General features: G+C 34.8%; 1 protein-coding gene and 1 long non-coding RNA gene across 2 annotated transcripts in view; both read right to left on the reverse strand.

The window, feature by feature from the left end:
• LOC134240161 (protein cycle-like) overlaps positions 1-19,214 on the reverse strand; it is a 65,530-nt gene that overhangs the window by 22,964 nt on the left and 23,352 nt on the right. The window contains exons 3-4 of the mRNA XM_062722266.1: positions 10,758-10,838; positions 4,281-4,322 (exon numbers count right to left, since the gene is read on the reverse strand). Of these exons, the coding sequence (XP_062578250.1) occupies positions 4,281-4,322; positions 10,758-10,838 (123 nt within the window). The remainder of the gene's footprint in view (positions 1-4,280; positions 4,323-10,757; positions 10,839-19,214) is intronic.
• LOC134240163 (uncharacterized) lies at positions 5,007-9,570 on the reverse strand. Its single transcript, XR_009986377.1, has 3 exons — positions 9,165-9,570; positions 6,133-6,236; positions 5,007-5,911 (listed from the first exon to the last, which is right to left on the reverse strand). It is a non-coding gene; the product is annotated as an uncharacterized LOC134240163 (long non-coding RNA).

Genomic DNA, 19,214 nt, shown 5'->3' on the forward strand with positions numbered 1-19,214 from the left:
TATTGAAAAATTGCTGCTGCATGGGGTGGTGGTATATAAGAAATATGTGCCATCTAATTTCCTATTATTAATTTTAAAACACACACAAAAAAAATTAAATGAATCAAATACTACAAAATAAATTATGAAGGATACCTAACACCCCAAACAAAAACTTAAAATCATTAGAGTCATGATGTGACTGACAAGTGGGTATTCCCTTGTCATAGCCATTTAACAAAGAAACACAACGTACATTTTGGGAGGGGGGAGAGAAATTCAATATACTTCACTTTAGACTCTTTTGCTTTATCTTAAATTAATATCATTTTCTTTTAACCACTACACTTAACAATAATTTCAATATACGAGAGCTGATAAAATCAGCTGTTACATGTATCAGTTATGCTTTGTAGTTTCGTTTTTTTACTTTCGTTTTTAAAAAACGATCCCAATGTTTATCATATCATTGTATTTAATTAATATCTGTTTTTAATAAAATGATATTTAATTAACCTCTAAATCTATGTGGTTCACCATGCATATACCCATTCAAATGGTTACTTAATTAATCCCCTAAATGCTCCAGGCATATTACCTGTACAGCTGTGTAAGTCTGCAATCAAGCGTGAAGTGATTTCCTGTGGCTAATTAACAGTTTTTTTTAACACCTCGGCAAACAAAGATACAATCTGTGTGCATTGAATAAACAAGATGTTCATATCCTGATTTATAGAACACAAATCGGAAATTTTAGGATGAATTTTCAGATCTTTCTTGTTGAGACAAACATGCTAAATCAATATTGGGTCAAAAAATTGGGATGATCGATTTTGCGTGTGAAAACAATGACACGCCGCGGGTCATTATGAATGGGGGGTGAGAGGTCAATTTTGCGGGTGTGACCCACCGAATGCGGGTCACTTGGCAGGTCTGCACTAGTTCCATTTAAACAGATATAAACATACAAAATATGAAAAAACACAAAAAGACAATATATGAGAAAACAAAAGATCTGTTCACATGGGTAATTGAAATAACCCTCCTAACAACAGTGTGCTATTTCAGTTTGGGGGGCACTTAAATACACTGGACAAAATAAGTTAAGGGTCATGATTTATAAATTATTTAATTTACAACAAATAACAATATATTCCATCCTAGCTATATAAATCTTTGACAAGTAAACAAAAATTTTTTATAGTGTTTATCAAAAATCAATGAAGAGTTAAGGTGCATTGGGATTAATTGTCACACAAGCCCCAAAACAGAATGAAAAACAGCCTTGGTAAAGGCGGGAAAATTCAGACGTAACCGTTTGCGCAGTGTTTTTATGTGTTCAATGTGCTGTATGACCCCCCCCCTCGCTTGAATAACCGCACGACAACGCCTCTACATACTGCAGATAAATCTCAGGAAGATTTGCGGCAATCTAGTCAATTCCTCGACGAGTGCAGCAGAAAGCTACTCACGTTTCCCAAGGAGTACTGGGCGCGCTGAAATGGCTTGCTGTAGCTTGTCCCAAGCATTTTCTATGGTATTCAAATCAGGTGAAAGACTCGGCAAGTCCATTCACTAAATGGTTTCCTTTTCCAGGTAGTCTCGTTACCACGCGAGCCCTGTGGGGTCTAGTATTATCGTCCATTAAAATAAAATCATCACCGATAGCACCTGCATACAACCTGACAATAGGGTGCAGTATCTCATCTTATCCCTGTAAGATTTCCTGCGATAACGTGCAAGTCAGTCTTTCCGGTTATACTGATACCACACCAATCCATCACAGAACAACCCCCGAAACGATCATGCTCAGCAACACAGCAATCTGCATAACATTCACCAGTCGTACGCCAAACTTGTCTACGACCATCATGAAAGTCTACACAAAATTTCGATTCATCTGTAAAAAGAACAGGGGTCCAGTGAAACAGTTGCCAATTGACATGGTTTCGTGCCCATTGGAGTCTGGCAGCTGTTCTGTGTCTTGGGGTAAGTTTGGGCACGACTGCTGGTCGGAATGCTCGGATATTAGTCGCATGGAGTCTGTTTCGAACTGTCTGTGGTGTTACTTGCACTCTTGTTGCTGTTTGAAAGTTTGTATTTAGCCTAACAGCACTCTGGAACTTCTGCTGTTTTGCCATATTGACCAGATAACGGTCCTGAAGAGCCGTGGTTGACCTCGGACGACCAGAACGTGGTCTCTCAGCAACGTTTGAATCGATTCCATAATGGTGAAATCACACTTTGGAACACATTAAAGTGTGCAGCAGCTGTTCTTTGAGTATTGCCAGATTGAAGCATACCTATAGCTTGGGCTGCCTTAATTTAGCTGGTTTAAGTGATGTCTCATTGCTTTAAATGTCACAGGGTCAACAAAAAACTAGAAATATGTCCATAGGACATGAATGCCCCGCCGAAGATATATTAGTAAAGCAACATGAAAATTTGTATGCATGTGAATAAAATTTGATCAGTTTGGTTCAGGTAGGGCTTCTAGTTAGTAGGGAATAAAAAAGTAAGTCAGATCCAGCATCCGAAGCAAGTCTGGAAGTGTCCATCCCTAGATGCATCATCCATGAAAGTTTGGTTCAGGTAGGGCTTATAGTTACTTGGGAATGAAAATATAGTTCAGATCCAGCATCCGAAGCAAGTCTGGTAGTGTCCATCCCTAGATGCATCATCCATGCAAGTTTGGTTCAGGTAGGACTTATAGTTACTTGGGAATGAAAATACAGGTCAGGTCCAGCATCCGAAGCAAGTCTGGTAGTGTTCATCCCTAGATGCATCATCCATGCAAGTTTGGTTCAGGTAGGGCTTATAGTTACTTGGGAATTAAAATATAGTTCAAATCCAGCATCCGAAGCAAGTCTGGTAGTGTCTATCCCTAGATGCATCATCCATGTAAGTTTGGTTCAGATAGGACTTATAGTTACTTGGGAATGAAAATGTAGATCAGATCCAGCATTCGAAGCAGGGAATGAAAATATAGGTCAGATGCATCCGAAGCAAGTCTGGTAGTGTCCATCCCTAGATGCATCATCCATGCAAGTTTGGTTCAGGTAGGACTTATAGTTACTTGGGAATGAAAATACAGGTCAGGTCCAGCATCCGAAGCAAGTCTGGTAGTGTTCATCCCTAGATGCATTATCCATGCAAGTTTGGTTCAGGTAGCACTTATAGTTACTTGGGAATGAAAATGTAGGTCAGATCCAGCATCCGAAGCAAGTCTGGTAGTGTCCATCCCTAGATGCATCATCCATGCAAGTTTGGTTCAAGCAGGGCTTACAGTTACTAGGGAATGAAAATGTAGGTCAGATCCAGCATCCGAAGCAAGTCTGGTAGTGTCCATCCCTAGATGCATCATCCATGCAAGTTTGGTATGGGTAGGGCTTACAGTTCCTTGGAAATGGACCTGCTCCAAAAACTTTAACCTGGTCACTCATCTGGAAAATGTAGGTCAGGTCCAGCATCAGAAGCAAGTCTGGTAGTGTCCATCCTTAGATGCATCATCCATGCAAGTTTGGTATAGGTAGGGCTTATGATAGTTCCTTAGGAATGAACCTGCTCCAAAAACTTTAACCTGGTCACTCATCTGGAAAATGTAGGTCAGATCCAGCATCCCAAGCAAGTCTTGTAGTGTTCATCCCTAGATGCATCATCTGTGCAAGTTTGTATCAACATGTGAAGTTTGATAACACCATCTTGAATGGTATGGTTAAAACTGAGCTACACACTAATTTAAGAAAAGTGAGGTCAAGGTCAAAGGAAAGGTCAAGGTCAAAAAATGTACATGCATTTGCATAGCTCTCATCAATATCTATCAGCATATGAAGTTTCATGAAAATATCTTGGATAGTTTCTTTGATTTAATTTTTGCATTATTCGAGAGGGTGCTAGAATCGCTAAAATTGAATATCGCTTAAAATTACATGTAATTGCATTCTATTTGTAATCATGGTAATAACTTCTTTGGTGAGCATTTTAAAATTCCTAAAATTATTTACTGCTAAAAATAAAATACCAATTTTTGTGGAGAAATCGCTAAATTTGCATCTCACTAAGTTTCCTCTTAATATGGTATGTGAGGGGTGGAAGGGTCTAGAAAACAATACTTGGAGTTTCCCAAGTTTCAAATACATTTTTAATTCACACGTAGTCCAAAAATTTCTCTCAGGCGATAACTATACATGCAATCACTGCATATAATCCTGTTATGCTTCTGTCAAATTCACTGGTAAGGTTACGAATTTTATCAGTACGGAAATTGAAAGACGTACCCTATAAATAAATAGTGAGCTTACCTGTCATTTCCCGTTTGAGAGTCCATCATTGTGCTTTTTGACCTAACCGAAAAAAATAAACATGAAGTTAAAATTCAATCAATGAGAGATTTCCGTTAGTAAGATCAACCTAACTGTCAGTGCACTGAAGGAAATCTTCAGGAAATCAACCCGTGCCTGATAGGCTGGTATTTTCTGTCTTCAACAGACGTTTCTAATCGTGGAGGATAATTAAGGGTGTTGTTTATAAGAAGATGGAAAAAGTAAAGGTCATATTAAGAACAACTTACCTCATCTGAACAGTTCTCAGATTAAAAATTTTATTTAAAAAAAGCGCAAGAGAACTCGGAAGAACTTCATAAAAATTATATTATATGCCATACTGACTCATCATAAAAAGTTTGAGTTTTATATTTTTGGCTGTGTACTGGTATAAACTGTATAAACAATTATTTAATCTAATTCATTGACCAGTACTTGAAGCATTTAGGGGGTTATTTGAATACAACTTTGTGTTTGATAAATACAAGTTGTCTTGTGAGTGGCCATTTCTGATGATAGACGATGAATTAAATGAAATTTTACCTTAAAAAAATTTACAAAATAATCATAACAGTTACCGTGAAAGAGGATAGGCCATGTGGTTGCATGGGTAGTTTCCCTTACAGAAAGAATGAACTTTAATTTGGGATCGGTACCAACTTTAACTGGTTTTTTTTTTTTTTTTTAAATATTGACCAATCAAAAAATTATAAGCCCGCACCTCAGATCTCCACATTTTTTCCTTATTCAAAATAAGGAAAAAATGCGGACGGGAGTATTTGGACTAATTTTCCGCATTCATTCCAGATTTTCGTAGATTCAAATTTCCAGATTTTCTCCGTATTCAAAATATGGAGAAAATGTGGATGGGAGTATTTGGACTCTTTTTCCGTATTCTCTCCAGATTTCTGCATTTCCATATACACAAAATATGGAGGTATTTACTTGGTTGATAAAATGCGGAAATACGGAAATCTGGAGAAAATACGGAGTTAATCACATGGTTATAAAATGGCTAATAAAACCGCTACATGATGCATACATACATAAATATTTACAAAACCATCAACAATGTGCAAAATTATATACAATTTATTATATCATTATGAGAAAAAAACATAAATGAATGAACAAAATTACACATTATGTTCATGAGCAATGTATTGGATCTTATATCTTTGACAAACAAATAGGAGCATGTATGGAAAAAAAACTGGAACTCTTATTTAAGCCACAAGTTCATCATGGAAAAAATGTGGCATTTTTTAATATTCATATGAAATAAATGGAAATTTATTCATTCTATTTAAGCAAAAGCGGGAGTGAAATGTTCAACACTATTAGGTATTGGGGAAAAAATAACAATTGACATAGCATTGAGTATTTACAAAACAAGAAAATTTTTTTAGACATTTTTTATCAATCTGGATCACATTTGCCATTTTCTACCTGCATCCCTGATTCATATTTCTCACAATTCAATTTATATCTCAGGTCTGTGCTTTACACCCATCTGTCCAATAAAAATTTTCTTCAGACTTCTTTGTAATTTGTAAGGTCTCTGCATGCTTAATTTCTTGCAGCAGCACTTGCGGTCGAATTGGCAAATCCTATCAATTAAAAAAAAAAAGTACTTAAATTATAATGGTGCAATATTAATAAAATTTAAATTCATTGCTTTTATTCCTTTTAAAATCTTTTTATAAACACAAGTTTGGGTTCTTCAATTTAATATCAATTTTTTTTTAAATATTATTTATAATAATGACAATCATAGTTGACTGTTTTTAATTAAACAAGCAATAAAAAAGGAAAAAAAGAATATATATACCTCAAACATAACCATCCATGGACCAAGCTTTAAGCCTGTTAAAATCGCAGTAAGTTGAATAAGCACTTATTCTTTTTCAGAAATCTCCTCCTCATGCACAGACGCTACCAAAAAAAAAATGTATGGTAAATCATTGCTAGAGATTACACCCCATGGCTCCCAAAAATTAACACCTTTAATTGTGGTTAACCATAATAAAATTCTATGAGCTGATTGAAAGATTTGAATCATGGGCATATTGGCTGAAACGTACGTAGCCTGGTAGCTCAGTCCTAGGCCTAGAGTATTTATTTTGGCTGAGGCTATCCGCACGACGGTCGTGCTAATTACCGATGTTATCCGCACGACGGTCGTGCCGACAACTAAAGTTATTCGCACGACGGTCGTGCGAATTATAAACGTTATTCGCACGACAAACTTAAAAATTAATTTATATTAATTATACGTTTATTTTTACTATATTTTTACTTTGATATAATTTTTATTACATGTCATTCTGCTTTTGTACGTTGAAACTCAAAACAAATTTTATTTATTAGACATCCACATAAAGTTAACCTACCTTTTTCCATGCTTACTATTCAGGAGTTCCTATGCAAGAGTTTTTTTTTTAAGTGATTTAGCCGTTTTTTGCATTGATATGATTTTTCCAAGAAAAAAAAGAAAAGAAAAGAAAGACCCCCCCTAAAAACGGCATTTTTATTTCGAAATACGACACGCAAATTTTAATTTTATATACACCCTTGATATGATACATGAACTATTATAATATATGAATCAAGATTACGATCTCCCTATGGTAATAATTAAAAGAACAAACAAGGTTACCCTCTTTCAGAACGTTTCTTTCATGTTTTGTGATGTTTTGTTTTATCCTTCATGTTCACAGTTGTGTTCCTTTCTAAATAAATAAAATTTCGCATTTTTACACTGAGTAATAGTGCTTTCTTATTTGTAAAATAATGCTGTACCACAGACACTTGTTTCGGAAATAATTTTAAAACCCATAATATAATAATAACACCTTGTGTTATTATTATACTATGGGTTTAAAAATTATTTCCGAAATAATTTTAAAACCCATAATATAATAATAACACCTTGTGTTATTATTATACTATGGGTTTAAAAATTATTTCCGAAACAAGTGCCTGTGTGCTGTACATAAAAATTAAAATAATAAAGCATAGAATAAATTTAAGCTAACCATGATTATTATACATGTATTTTTAAGGGGTGCGGTGTTATTTTGGAAATTCAAAACATTTTTATACATGCAGTATACATATATTATAGCTAAAATGCATCTAATGAATGTTTATATCATATTTATAAATAAAATAAGATTAACATATACTGGATTCTCTCTATCATTTTGGGGACTAGGGGTCGCCCCTATCTAAAAATCCGCGAGGTTTTTTCACACTTGAATCCTTCAAACTATCGCAGTTCTATTTACCGCATGATCAATTTCTCGACTGTGGGCGCAATTCACGTGCACAATTTCAGCGGCACTTAGGGACTTACATCATGTACACTTCTCAAAAAATAATACGGAAAATTCGACATAATATTTTACCCATATTATAATTTTAACGTGAAGTATCTGGAAGAAATGAGAGAGAGAGAGAGAGAGAGAGAGAGAGAGAGAGAGAATTAAAATAGGGAAAGACTAATTAAGACCGTAAACAATGGAAAGTATATTATTATGAGAAAAATATTTGTGTACAGGCTATAATATATACTCGATTCTCATAATATCGCGGGTTCCACAGTATCGCGGTATATTCCAAAAAATCAGATACAGAGCTCATATGCTTTTTGATTGAAAAAAATATCAGTCTGTCATCTGAATGTAAATTTTTGTGATGATTAAAAAGTATAGAAAATGCGTCGGAAAAAATTATTCAAATAAAACGTAATTTTACAGAAATCGATCTCCGTTTTTATTATTTTTAGCCCACTGAGTTTATAATCTAGTAAAATCCATAGAAAGTTCATGTTTTGAAAGTCTTTAGTTTGTATAATTGTTTATTTTCTTATGTAAAATTACATTGTAAAATAAAAAATAAGAATTGAAGTCCATGTCAACCTCAAGTTTCCATGTTTTCCCGTACCGCGATACTATGAGACTCTCCAATTTAGGAGGTAAATGAGACTTCCTGTTTTAAAAATAGACTACAACTTAGACGATGCAAGCTTGGGAAATAATTTGATAATAAAAAGTTAGGCCATAGTTTGCTTTATTAATATCAATTGATGAAAGTTAAATTTAAAAAATCAAATTACACTTTTTTATGCAAAAGATTTAAGTACCGCGATATAATGAGACACCTGTATATATATTTTTTGCTCCAATCAACATAACCTTAGAAAAATACCCAAGAATGAAATAATACAAAGGGTGAATAATATTTAAAAAAAAATGTCAATTTATTTAGACACGACGAAGAATAAAATAAAAATATACGTTCGTTGGTTCGTTGGTTGGGGGTGAAAAGTATACGTTCGTTGTACATATATAATTTCCCCCCACCAACAGCGTTCAGCGTTGATATAATAATTTATTAATGTTAGAGTTATCTCTCTTGTGTCGTGCGGATAAGAACTGTTATTAGCACGACCGTCGTGCGGATAACGAAATTTATCGGCACGACCCAATCTCCTATGCAGAGTTGTCGTTCGTTCCTCTCTCAGACACCTCTGCAATGGGCTCACGTCAAGATTTTTGACATAACGTATAAAAAGTAATATTTGCAGGATTGTTTCAAATTAAATTAATAGTTATGGATTAATTGAGTAAATATCTATCTGAAAAGTCAGACATAAACATATGAAATAAATTTTAATTAATGAATTAAAACAAACGCATCATTTCTCGTGTTTATCACTGTGATATACGCGAGCTTACGACAGAGGTGAATGTATGAGCCGATGGTAGAGAGTGGGCACGACCGTCGTGCCGATAGACACTTCCATTTATTTTCATCATCACAGTGACACACATATTAAAAAAAATATGACTGACCTACCGCATATGAAATACGTGTATCTGGATCTTTTGGTTGATACAGCAATACGATCTCCGGCTGTCTGGTCAACAAACTTCTTCCTTTAGACAGAGCAGACGTTGCAACATGGAGGCCAAGGTTAAATTTTGGCGGTCTGTTGTTTAAATTAATTGATCACTGAGCCCGACTTTTTAAAACATTCTTCCGATCCTGATCAAAATGTACATAACATTCAGGAGAAACAGAGAACTGCTGTTAACTCCAAGACAGTTTTTATGCACCCAAATTTTTTCGGGGCGCATATTGTTTTTGTCCTGTCTGTCTGTTTAGCTGTATGTCTGTCTGTTTGTTTGTCTGTTGTCAACTTTAACCTTCGCCATAACTTTTGAACTGTGAGACTTAGAGACTTCATATTTGGTATGGATTCTCCACTACAAAAACACTTTCAACTGACACCAAGATCAATGACCTTATGACCTTGATTGTGACCTTTATGCTAAAAATAGCTTTTTGGAACTTTTGCCATAACTTCTGAACCGTGAGAGATAGAGACTTCATATTTGGTATGCATACTCCACTAATTAGGCACTTTCAACTGACACCAAGGTCAGTGACCTTGACTGTGACCTATATGCTAAAAATAGCTTTTTCGAACTTTCGCCATAACTTTAAAACCGTGAGAGATAGAGACTTCATATTTGGTATGCATACTCCACTAATTAGGCACCTTCAACTGACACCAAGATCAATGACCTTGTGACCTTGATTGTGACCTATGTGCTAAATATAGCTTTTTTCGAATTTTCGCCATAACTTTTGAACCATAGATGATAGAGACTTAATATTTGGTATGCATACTACACTAATAAAGTGCTTTCAAATGACACCAAGAACAATGATTGTGTGACCTTGACTGAGACCCATTTGCTAAAAATTGCTTTTTAGAACTTAATGTTGCCGCCAGGTGCTACTGTGTCTCACAAACACATCTTGTTCTTGATGAAAAAATTCTAAGTCCAGAGCTCCGTATTTTTTCCGGATGAAAAATATTCTAAGTTAAGAGTTCAATATTTTTCCAGATGAAAAATAGACTAAGTCCAATTCTCCATATTATTTCCGTTTATTTTCCGGATTATTTCCGTATATTTTCTGCTTTTCCGTATTGTTAATTTTCTCCGTATTTTTTTCCACATTTTTTCCATATTAAAATGAGGAAAAAATGCGGAATAATGCGGAAATCTGGAGATCTGAGGTGCGGGAGGCTTTCCCTAAGAATTTCAAGCCCCCTATAACAGTTTCTCCGATTGTTCAAGCAGTAGATCAGGTTTGACAGAAAATTTTTACTATTCATTGCAAGTGTAGTGCACCCCTTTGGTTGCACTAGTGTCAGTAAAGTTTAGACCTTGATAGACTGACTACAGAATGAATCTGGTTGCAAAGAATTTATTTAGAATCTACAAATTGATGTGTCCAACCAAGAAAAAAATCAAGAATGTGTACAATGAATATTACTAGGTGAATATGACTTTGTGACTGCAAGTTTACACAGTATTTGGATGTAGTTCTACAGTATGTTCCAAAATTTTTACTAAGTTGAAATAAACAGTTACATACTTTGATCCGGGGAGTTTTCTATGATCATACTCCATCAATGAATCATCCTCGTTGGTATCCAGTGTTGTGCATGTACTCCAACTGACCAATAAAACATAAACTCAGATTATAGTACATGTAATATCCCATTAAAACGATTCGCTAATTTTGCATATATTGTTCTCAGTTAAACATATTTTTTGAAGACAAAATAAGCCTCTCCATTCTAGATTGAAGCCTGACTTACTAATATTAGCAAAAACTGGTTTCAAATTGTACGAAATGCATTGTTCCTGACTTAGCAGAAAGATCAAATATTGTTATTGCAATAGAAGTTGAGAAGATTCTCTTTAGGTATAAGATATTTTCTTATTGGTTTTTCCAGCTTTAGAATACTTAATAAGACTATGTATGGTGTATGTACAAAACCAATTTTTGTATAATGATTACTTCATGTTCTGCAAGATATAGGAGATACCCTGGTCAAGTATATCAAAGACATACTGAAATTTTTAGTAAATTTAGGTAGTATGTTTTCCTAACTTAACCCTTGTACATCAGCAGTGGGGTTACTAATAATATAAACTCCTAGCATTCTTTACACCTGGTCACTGCTGCATATTACAATTTTCATTGTCCTTCTTGTTTCCTCTCATTGAATTTGGGTTTAAGTTATACAGTATAACGTGTGCCATGTGCAGAATAGATATTGAATATCTGTGGTAACTTTTTTTACCAACAAGAGGCCCATGGGCCACACTGCTCACCTGAGCACATGGGCTAGTTAAAAAACACAAATCAGCTCAGTATTGAAAAGTTTACTTGTTGGGGGAGAAGGGATTTGATTTTTTTTTTACTTGAGAATGTCACTATATCAATAAAGCATACAGGTATAACTTTGCCATTCTTGAAAAGATTTATCCAACATATTACTTGATCTCCCACTGTGAAACTTCACTAACCCCTGACTTGAGCCTTCAGCTCAGGTGAGCTAAAAAGTCATTTTTGTTGCTCCCAAGTAAATCACAATGACAATGAGGGAGATACTGGTATGTGCTAAGGTAGGATCACTGAACCTGGAACAGCACTGACTTATGTAAGGGGTGAATGCATAGGTTCTTGAGAAGACAAATATGACAGAAAAAGATCATTCTCTTGCTTTTAAGAATTGCTTTCAGTTTGAGAAAGAACAAGAGGCCCATTAGAGTTATACTTGTCACCTGAGTGTAATACACAACTGTAAAGGATCCTGGCTTTAAAATAAAATAAAACAAAACTGATAAAGATATGTGGTACCAATATTGGATGATTAGGGAGTCTACATTAAAGCAGTACTCAGTAATAAATCATAAAGTAGATGCTTGCTTGCTTGTACTTATACACTCTCATTTGTCATTATCATTATCCAGAAAAATAATACAATAGTGCTTCAAAACATGGTGGGAAAAAATTCATATTCGGAACTCTTGGTATTAGAAGAATATATCATTACCCAGAGGTCATGAATTTCGTAACTTTTCATTTATGTGATATTTAATCTCAGCGAGATTTGTCGAGACTAAAAATTCTGGACGGATGTATATCTTCAGAATCTCAGAGCAATGTCTCCCTGAGATTATGTTATATCATACTGTGTTAAAACACAAATTGAAATTAAAGGTCAATGTATAAAATAATTTGTATTGGTATACTTCACTAAAGTCATTTCGTTGGAAGCAAGATGGAAGCTTTCTCAAGTTACAACTCTGATGGATTGCTCAGTTGAACACATATGTTAACTTTATAAATCAAATGTTACAGGACCCTCTTTACATTGCATGTAAATAAAGAGTTCTAATTCTTGGTTTATTTCTGCAGTTTGAGGGATCTGCCCTTTGATCTTTATAAATATAAAATAAATTGATTTTTACACTGTATTACTCAATTTGTAACCAATTCAACGTTCAAGAATTCTTAACATTTTATTAGTCAAGACAAATTAAATACTTTTTTGCATGTCTTTCTCCAATTTAAAGGCTGAACACGACTTATAAAAGATAGAGATTCATCACTCGTCTGTCCATATTTAATTTTTTTCCATTTTGTATTCCGTACTCATGTTTTGAGCCCCTATTAAAGCCTTAGACTTTATTAAGGTTCAATGCATTTCACTTCAAAGACTTTGCTTATGTGTATGTCTGCTCAGTTGTCGGATATACTCAGTCAAAAATGACTTGTATTATTCAGTGTTATTAGAAGGAAAAGTTACCAAATGTATACCACATCAATTACACAGTCCAATGCACTAAAGAGTGAAAAAAAAATTAATGTTCAATATAAAATAAGATGTAAACACAATGGCAGTGTAAGGTTTGTACATAAAGTGCCATTCTGGGTTTATATGTAGGACTCCAAAGTCCGATGGTCACGCCAAAGTCCGATGGTCTGCGCCAAACCCCGATGGTTCGACACGCCAAAATCTGATGGTGAGGAAAACAATTAACGTTTATGACGTCATAGTACCACTGCGCCAAACCTCAATGCAGCACCATGCCAAGGTCTTAAAAATAAGTGTAAATAAATAAATGCAAAAACTAGCCCTTATTTCTCAGATAGGTGCGAGATTAACCCTAAACGCTCGAAAAGTGTGCATTAACAATAACTTAGATATCTTGGGTGGGTGCAAGACTAACCCTAATCACTCGATATATGTGCGAGGACTAACTCTAAATCTCTCGGGTTGTGCAATACAATGACTTAACTTAATCAATCGAGTGTTGTGCTAGGACTAACCCTAATATCCCTGAAAATTGCAAGCAATAAGCAAAATCAATAAAATTGAATTCCCGGACGATTTAAGAAATGATGGCTTTTGAATGCAGGACAACGGCGTCAAGGATTGACGTCGGATTATTGTGACGTCATAAACGTTGATTGTTCATCCGCACCATCGGACTTTCGCGTGTCAGACCATCGCACTTTAGCGTAACGTGTCTCCCAGGAAACGAGCCATCGGGCTTTGGCGTGACCATCGAACTTTGGCAACCGGAAAGACAGCAAGCCATCGGGGTTTGGCGCCGACCATCGGGGTTTGGCGACACCATCGGACTTTGGCGTCACCATTGCACTTTGGAGTCTTACATATACCCCTGTGCTGATATTGGAGTCAGAAAAACTAATATGGCACGCAAAAGCCGGCCTATTAAGTATTTAAAAGTTATGTATTTTTTTTCAACACTTCATTGTCAGTCTTTGCACATTTTTTCTTGTGTAAATGGATGGTGTCTTCTGTTCAAAGTTAAATAGATAATTATTATATGTACAATTAAAATATAATACATAATCTGACAATTTTCTCCAGGTACAACTAGAACTGTCCAAACGGGACAAAATACCCCCCGCTGGGTTTTTCAGAAGTAAGTTTTTCTATAATAAAGATATGTATCAAACATAAATTATGAAATTTTTCTTCCAGTGACCTTGAACTTCCCCAAATGACCTTGGGTCAAGGTCATGACACACCCTTGGGTCATTGGCAATCTTTGTGTGAAATGACAACCTACCAAGTTTATCCATAAGAAAGATATGGACCGGACACAAATTATGAATTTTACTTCCAATGACCTTGAACTTCCCCAAATGACCTTGGGTCAAGGTTATGACACACCCTTCAGTCATGGGCAATCTTTGTGTGAAATGAGAACCTACCAAGTTTATCCATAAGAAAGATATGGACCAGACACGAATTATGAAACTTTTCTCCCAGTGACCTTGAACTTCCCCAAATGACCTTGAGTCAAGGCCATGAAAAACCCTCGGGTCATGGGCTATCTTTGTGTGAAATGAGAACCTACCAAGTTTATCCATAAGAAAGATATGGACCGGACACGAATTATGAAATTTTTCTTCCAGTGACCTTGAACTTCCCAAAATGACCTTGGGTCAAGGTCATGACACACTCTTGGGTCATGGGCTATCTTTGTGTGAAATGAGAACCTACCAAATTTATCCATAAGAAAGATATGGACCGGACACGAATTATGAAATTTTTCTTCCAGTGACCTTGAACTTCCCCAAATGACCTTGGGTCAAGGTCAGAACACACCCTTGGGTCATGGACAATCTTTGTGTGAAATGAGAACCTACCAAGTTTATCCATAAGAAAGATATGGACCGGACACAAATTATGAAATTTTTCTTCCAGTGACCTTGAAGTTCCCCAAATGACCTTGGGTCAAGGTCATGACACACCCTTAGGTCATGGGCAATCTTTGTGTGGAGTAGTAGATTCTAATGTCCCTCTGTAAGAAAGATATGGACCGGACACGATTGCACAGACAGACGGAAAGACAGACAGACAGACAGACAGACAAGGTGATTCCTATATACCCCCCAAACTTCGTTTGCGGGGGGTACAAAAAGTATCATTAATTTATAGAGGGTTCTTTTAGTTTGTTTTTTTAACGATGTGTGCAAACCCTGCAGATTTATACCAAATAATTACATGTACATGTATATACTGTGTAATTCACTAATACAGTGAAACCTGTCTAATCCGACATGCACAGGGAGATACATTTTACGTCGGAATAGACAGGGTGTCGGATTGCAAAGTGTTCAAAACAAAGAAAATACTAAAATGGGGAAAAAATTTAACGTCAGAATTCACAGTGTGTCGGATTATTCAGGTGTCGGATTAGACAGTTTTCACTGTACTTTGCAAACAGTGGGACTGCAACTGTATTAACATGATTAAAGGCTTTGATTCATGATAAGTACACTTTATGTCCTTTATATGTGATTCTAGAAGGTTAAATACACTTTTATCTCTTTTTGTCCATATGCTCCAGATGGCAATAAATAACATAACTGATTAAAATAAAGAAACTTCAGTGACTAAAAGACTGAGATGGTTAGCCAATACTGCCAAAAGTACCGTTCCATGCACTAATGCTGAAAATATTCATTACGTAATGAAAATGAGTATACCACTCGACCATTTCCTTATTAGATCAGATGTACTGGTTTTTACAGTAAGCTCTATATGATAATGTAGATATGTGTATCAGAGTCAGGTGTCAATAGATCGATGTAATACCCCCTGTCAGGCCTGTATATTTAATACAGAAACGTAATTTACCCACCCTAACCCTTTTTTTCACAGTTTATTCTCAGAACTTAATTTGCCCATGTTTCTACACCAAACAGGAATAATCCAATTTTGTTTTGTTTTAATGTTTTATTTTACACTGATATTTTCATTTATTTAATTAATTATTTAGTTGTTAATGTTCGACAAATCATAATGCAAGATTCAACAACAATTGTTGTAAACATGCAGTGCATGGAGAAAACAATTCTGAAAGGTGATAATTTAGAATTAGTAATTCATAAAAATTTCACTTTCTGTTAATTTATATTTATTCTAGATTTAATCATGAGGATATAATGGAATTTTGTTTCCGTCTTATTTATCCAGTTTAAGCCAGTTTTGATTGCACAAAACTTAATCATCAAATTGAATTTTTGTTTTTGTTTAAGTTTTTGTTAAGTTTTATTTAATTGGGGGGGGGGGGTTAAATTAAACATTATTTTACCCATTTAAACTAAATTACTAAGTTTACATGAAATTGGCACAATTTGATTTTAATCATAGGAACTTATTACTTTCCTAATGGCTGATCTACCATGCAATCTCCAAGAATCTGGAAATCTCAATTTTCAGAAATTATTGTGCATATGACAAGGGCATTGAAGGGTACAAAAAAGTTGCACATAAGGAAAAGCCACAGGCACCTGATGTTACTTATTTTTCTTTTAATAAAAAAAATATACCCTTACCTAATAATAAACACGGTACACATTGGGCACCATCTTGAATTTTTCTTCTCGGTCACATCCACTTGAATGTATTTTCGTCTGAAACTCCGTAAAATAAATTCCCTGCCACCATATTCTTTCTGTGGCCAGTCTTTCGAGGTCTAAACTTATGGACAGTGCAACCAGAATGGCGCATCACACTTGCATATATCAAAATTCTCTCGTCAAACTCAATCTACTGCTTCAACAATCCCAGAAATGACTAAAGGGGGTGGGCGGATGTTTACATCAATAGCTAATGGGAATTCCGTATTTGTAAGTTTTTGGGTGGATCTAAAGCGACATGTTGTAATTACTTTGAAATTTTAATGTTTTTCATTTAATTTTCAATTATTGAAATAAAAAAAAAATGCAAAATGGGAAAAATAAAACACTTCTTGTAAAGAATGATTGCACTTAGTATACAAAAAGTGGCCCCCGGTAAATTGCGCAAAAATAAAGTATAGAAAGTAGCCTAATGAGATTAATAAAGCAATTCTTCTAGGTTTTAATTGCAACTTTGCAAAATTACAGGAATTAAAAGTAAGTAAAAATAAACAACGAGGGTGTGTTTTGTAGGAGGGGTCACTGCAATTCATGAATTTCCATTGTTATTCAAAGTTATTCTGATCTTTAAAGCTGGAATACATGGTGAGCGCATTCTTGCCCTAGCAAATTTCTCAAAAGAACAGAAGGTGTAGAACTGTTGGAAATACATGTACAACATATTTAAAGGAGAATTTAAAGGGCAAGCCTGCACTTGGGGTAAACTTTTTGAAAAAAGGTACAAAACGCCGACCGTTGTCTTCGCTACTTACAGGTATTTACATGTCATTGACCTCATGGTGACCTGTTTAGTATTCCAATATATCACGTGATTTGTAGACTCAGGTAACTTTGTGAATACAAAAAAATCAATAAATCACGTGGCTGTAGCTCCGATTGATAATGTACATTGCATTGAAAAGTGACCGACTTATACCGTTGCATGTACATTTTCAATTAATCAACATCGAATTCTTTTTTTCGGCTTAGTATTTTTTATAGGGTTATGGAATATAAAATTGGACAAAATGTAATATTTTATTTTAGTCCTTTGGATTTAGGGGGCACGTTTGGAGGGTCAAAGAATTTCAAAGAGATTTAGTCCCAATCTTCGCAATACCATCATTCCTCAAAGCGTTTTTTACTGTAAAAATATATGCACACAGGGTATAGAAGTACGTACTAGATGGTTTAACACTGGAATTTAACTTTCTGGGAACCCCCCCGAAAAAAAAAGCAAACAAACAAGCAAACAAAAAAACAATCACACATACATTTAATAAAGTTGTTTTAGCAATAAAATATCACAACATGCAGCATCGCAACAACAACAAAATCTGTACACTATTAATATTATATGTGCTAAGTATTTACTATACTTTTAAAAGTACGTAGGTAGAGAGAGAGAGAGAGAGAGAGAGAGAGATATTTAATAAATTCGATACGGCACTAATCTTTTAGAAAATACAAAAGAAGTTTTTTCTTTAATGGGATTTTATTCTGTTTTTATTTACAAACTTGTAGGCTTCCTTTATCAGCTTATTATAAGTGTTAAATTTTCACCTAGAAACGACTAAAAATTGAGGGAAAATCTATATTTATGGACGGAGTACTTGTACATCCCCGCGAAAGATCCCCCCAGCGCCCCTCTCTCCCCCCCCTCCCCCCAAAAAACAAAAACAAAAAACTGGAGAAAAGCTTGAGAAGTTCTTTGTGTTTACTTTTCTGTATATTTTGTAGCCATTACATGTTTTCAATCGATCTATAAAATGCCCCGCCTACTCCGAATATTAATGTGACACAATTAAAACCCAACTCGGACAAGCACAACATTCCGGAATTAACATCCACTAGAGGGCTTTTTTAATTACCTTAGATAAAACTAAAGCGCTGTTTTCAATGAAAATTTTTGTAAGTAATGTACCACACTGATAACAAAATATCGGTTAAAATTATTAATATTTGAGTTAATTAGATAAAGTTAGAGGGGTCCGAAAAAGGGGCCACGGCACTATGCTTAAGTGGAAACATTCTTTGTAAAAATATACTGTTTTAATCTACATGTATACCATATACAGATGGTTGCATAAAACAATTTTTAATAAAAGAACGGGGGCGCTTGAAATAAAAAAAAAAATCATATAGAGTTTATTGAATGTTTTTTAAAAAGCATTAGACATCAAACCATCCAAATATATATATATATATATCTGGCATATGCTTAATTGAAAACAGGGGGTGGGGTCACACTAATAAAACTATGTTATGTTCAAATATTAGCTTATGCATGTTATATGTATAATCTGTCACCAAAAAAAAAATGGTTCAGACACGGTTTGATCAAGATAGATCAATAACGAAATTATTTTTGAGGGAAATAAAATCAATGTTCTTATATTACATTGTATAACTGTCTGAAAGATTGTTTTTGGAATCATTGCTAACTTTAACTGATTATTTTTAAAAATAAATCTTAAAAATATATTGACCAATCAAAAAATAGATAATCAAAGATTACGAAGCTCACCTCGATGAATGTTATCAGTTTAAGTAATGCAAATCTCACATCATATTTTCTTAACAGTTAGTATTTAT

This window comes from Saccostrea cucullata, unplaced genomic scaffold (genome assembly GCF_032062105.1).
Source record: "Saccostrea cucullata isolate Sc308-1 unplaced genomic scaffold, CSIRO_AGI_Scuc_v1 ctg74, whole genome shotgun sequence".
Taxonomy (NCBI): Eukaryota; Metazoa; Mollusca; class Bivalvia; order Ostreida; family Ostreidae; genus Saccostrea; species Saccostrea cuccullata.